Source organism: Clupea harengus, chromosome 7 (genome assembly GCF_900700415.2).
Source record: "Clupea harengus chromosome 7, Ch_v2.0.2, whole genome shotgun sequence".
NCBI lineage: Eukaryota > Metazoa > Chordata > Actinopteri > Clupeiformes > Clupeidae > Clupea > Clupea harengus.
The window spans coordinates 30,342,148-30,344,162 of NC_045158.1; the positions used below are offsets into that span (position 1 = coordinate 30,342,148).

Genomic DNA, 2,015 nt, shown 5'->3' on the forward strand with positions numbered 1-2,015 from the left:
AAGCCTAACCTGGTTATCGTCCTTTGATGTGTGTATGTGTGCAGCATCTGGATGTGGCTTCCAAATTATTGTGTTACGAAGGACAGTCTTGGCAGCTAAGATTTGTTGTTTAGGGGTTAGTCTGATGTTAGCTGTGTCCTTCCTCACAACGTAAACTAAAGCAAAGCCTCACATATGTACACACTCTCCGCACATGATGTAAATTCATGATAGTGGGATCTTACCTTGTGCGGATGAGTGTGTGTGTGTGTGTGTGTGTATGAGAGTGTAGGTGTGTATGTGTGTGTGTGTGTGTGTGTGTAACTGCTAGTGGGGTTAGCCCATGTGGTGATTCCTTAAGTTGAAGTTTTTTGGTTGATGTTATGAATCCCAAACGAACCCAACACAAATGGTTGTCCAAATGCCACTGGTTTGCCTTGACCTACATGTGGCCTGACCAAAGAGGCAGAGTGGCAGGCGCCTGTGCACCTCAAGTGCCTCCAAACAAACTGTGAGCCATGATGTCAGGGCAGATGTGCTTTTATCAATTAACCACAGGTAGTGACATCACTCAATCCCCGTCTGTCAGTAAGTGTTCTTCCTACCATGGGACCTAACCTGTCCTAACAATAGCCATAATGATTTTTAGCAGTTTTCTGAAGAATGAAAATGTCTTCATCATGTTGAAATGTTTTGAGTGATAACTACAAAAAATGTCTTTACACACGGTGACTGCATGGGGTAAGCTATCTGTTCAAAGTGCTGTTGACTGTGTTATAATAAGAACAACAAGCTTCTTTCTGGAAACTTAGAGATCCTAGAAGAAAATTCAACAATACCTACATTGAATTAAAATTTCCACCTAGGAATATATTCAACATAAATCAGTGCCCTCAAATATTCTGTGCACTAACAATCCATCATCAACACTTACCTTGAGGAAATGGATGTGATCCTCTGTGTGTGAAAGCTGCTCCAGCTCAGCATCTCTCCTCTTCAGCTCAGCAATCTCCTGCTCCAGTCGCTTCAGGAGTCCTTCAGCCCGACTCACCTCAGCCTTCTCCTGAGCTCTGATCAGCTCTTTCACCTCAGAGCACCTTCTCTCAATGGAGCGGATCATCTCAGTGAATATCCTCTCACTGTCCTCCACTGCTGTCTGTGCAGAGCTCTGTTAGGAGACACACAAAGAGGAGGGGGACAGGAGACCCACAGAGGTAAGTAAAGGAGCAAACTCACTCTGGTTTCACTGGCTCTTCTTGATCAAATGACCAAGGGCAAATCCTGCCAAACCATGTCTGTGATGGTCTGTATCATGTAGAGATGGCAGCATAATGGTGATTACACAATAACAAGCGATTGCTGAGCCAGCTGTTGTCTTATGTGGTTAGTTCTCACCTTGAGAGTCTCCCCAGCCTTCCTCAGCTCCTGCAGCTCCTTCTCTCTCTCCTGGATTCTCTGCTGGAATCTCCTCTGGGTCTGCCCCAACTGCCTCTGTTAACAAATCAAAAAACAGCTTCTTTTCATCGTATTATCGGTGGATTGTTTACAACAATAATGATCAAACATCACACATGACAACTGAACATTCATAAGCTAACACCTAAGTACATTTGCATCTTTTCAAGATATTTAATGACAAATTGAAGCAGCTGCTATTATCTTCAAGTGAAAATCAGGAGGAAGTCATGAGATAAGTTTAAGAGCAGCACTGGTATTAAACAGCAGAAGATGTCAAGATGGCTCAGAATCTATTAAACAGAACAGAACATCATTTTGCAAGGTAAGAATGTGTTCAGTTTGGAGCCGACAGGTTAATGTTTCACTGTTTTCACTCAACACTGGACCTGCACCTGATAAACATTTCCTGATTCTTCCTTTCTCTAATGGGCAAAGTGATTGCGGAATCAGACAGACTTAAAAACTGGTGAGATAGTATTCTTGTAGTTATAGTATTACATTCACAGTAAGTACGTATAAGAGCCCTCATAGAAATGTTGGACACACATGTAGCTCCAGTACTGACCTGTTTGTCTGTC

At 42.8% G+C, this 2,015-nt stretch overlaps 1 protein-coding gene across 1 annotated transcript in view; it reads right to left on the reverse strand.

Annotated features, from left to right (window-relative positions):
- Positions 1–2,015, reverse strand: part of LOC116221187 (tripartite motif-containing protein 16-like) — a 44,282-nt gene that overhangs the window by 2,763 nt on the left and 39,504 nt on the right. The window contains exon 3 of the mRNA XM_031571127.2: positions 914–1,147. Coding sequence (XP_031426987.2) covers positions 914–1,147 — 234 coding nt within the window. The remainder of the gene's footprint in view (positions 1–913; positions 1,148–2,015) is intronic.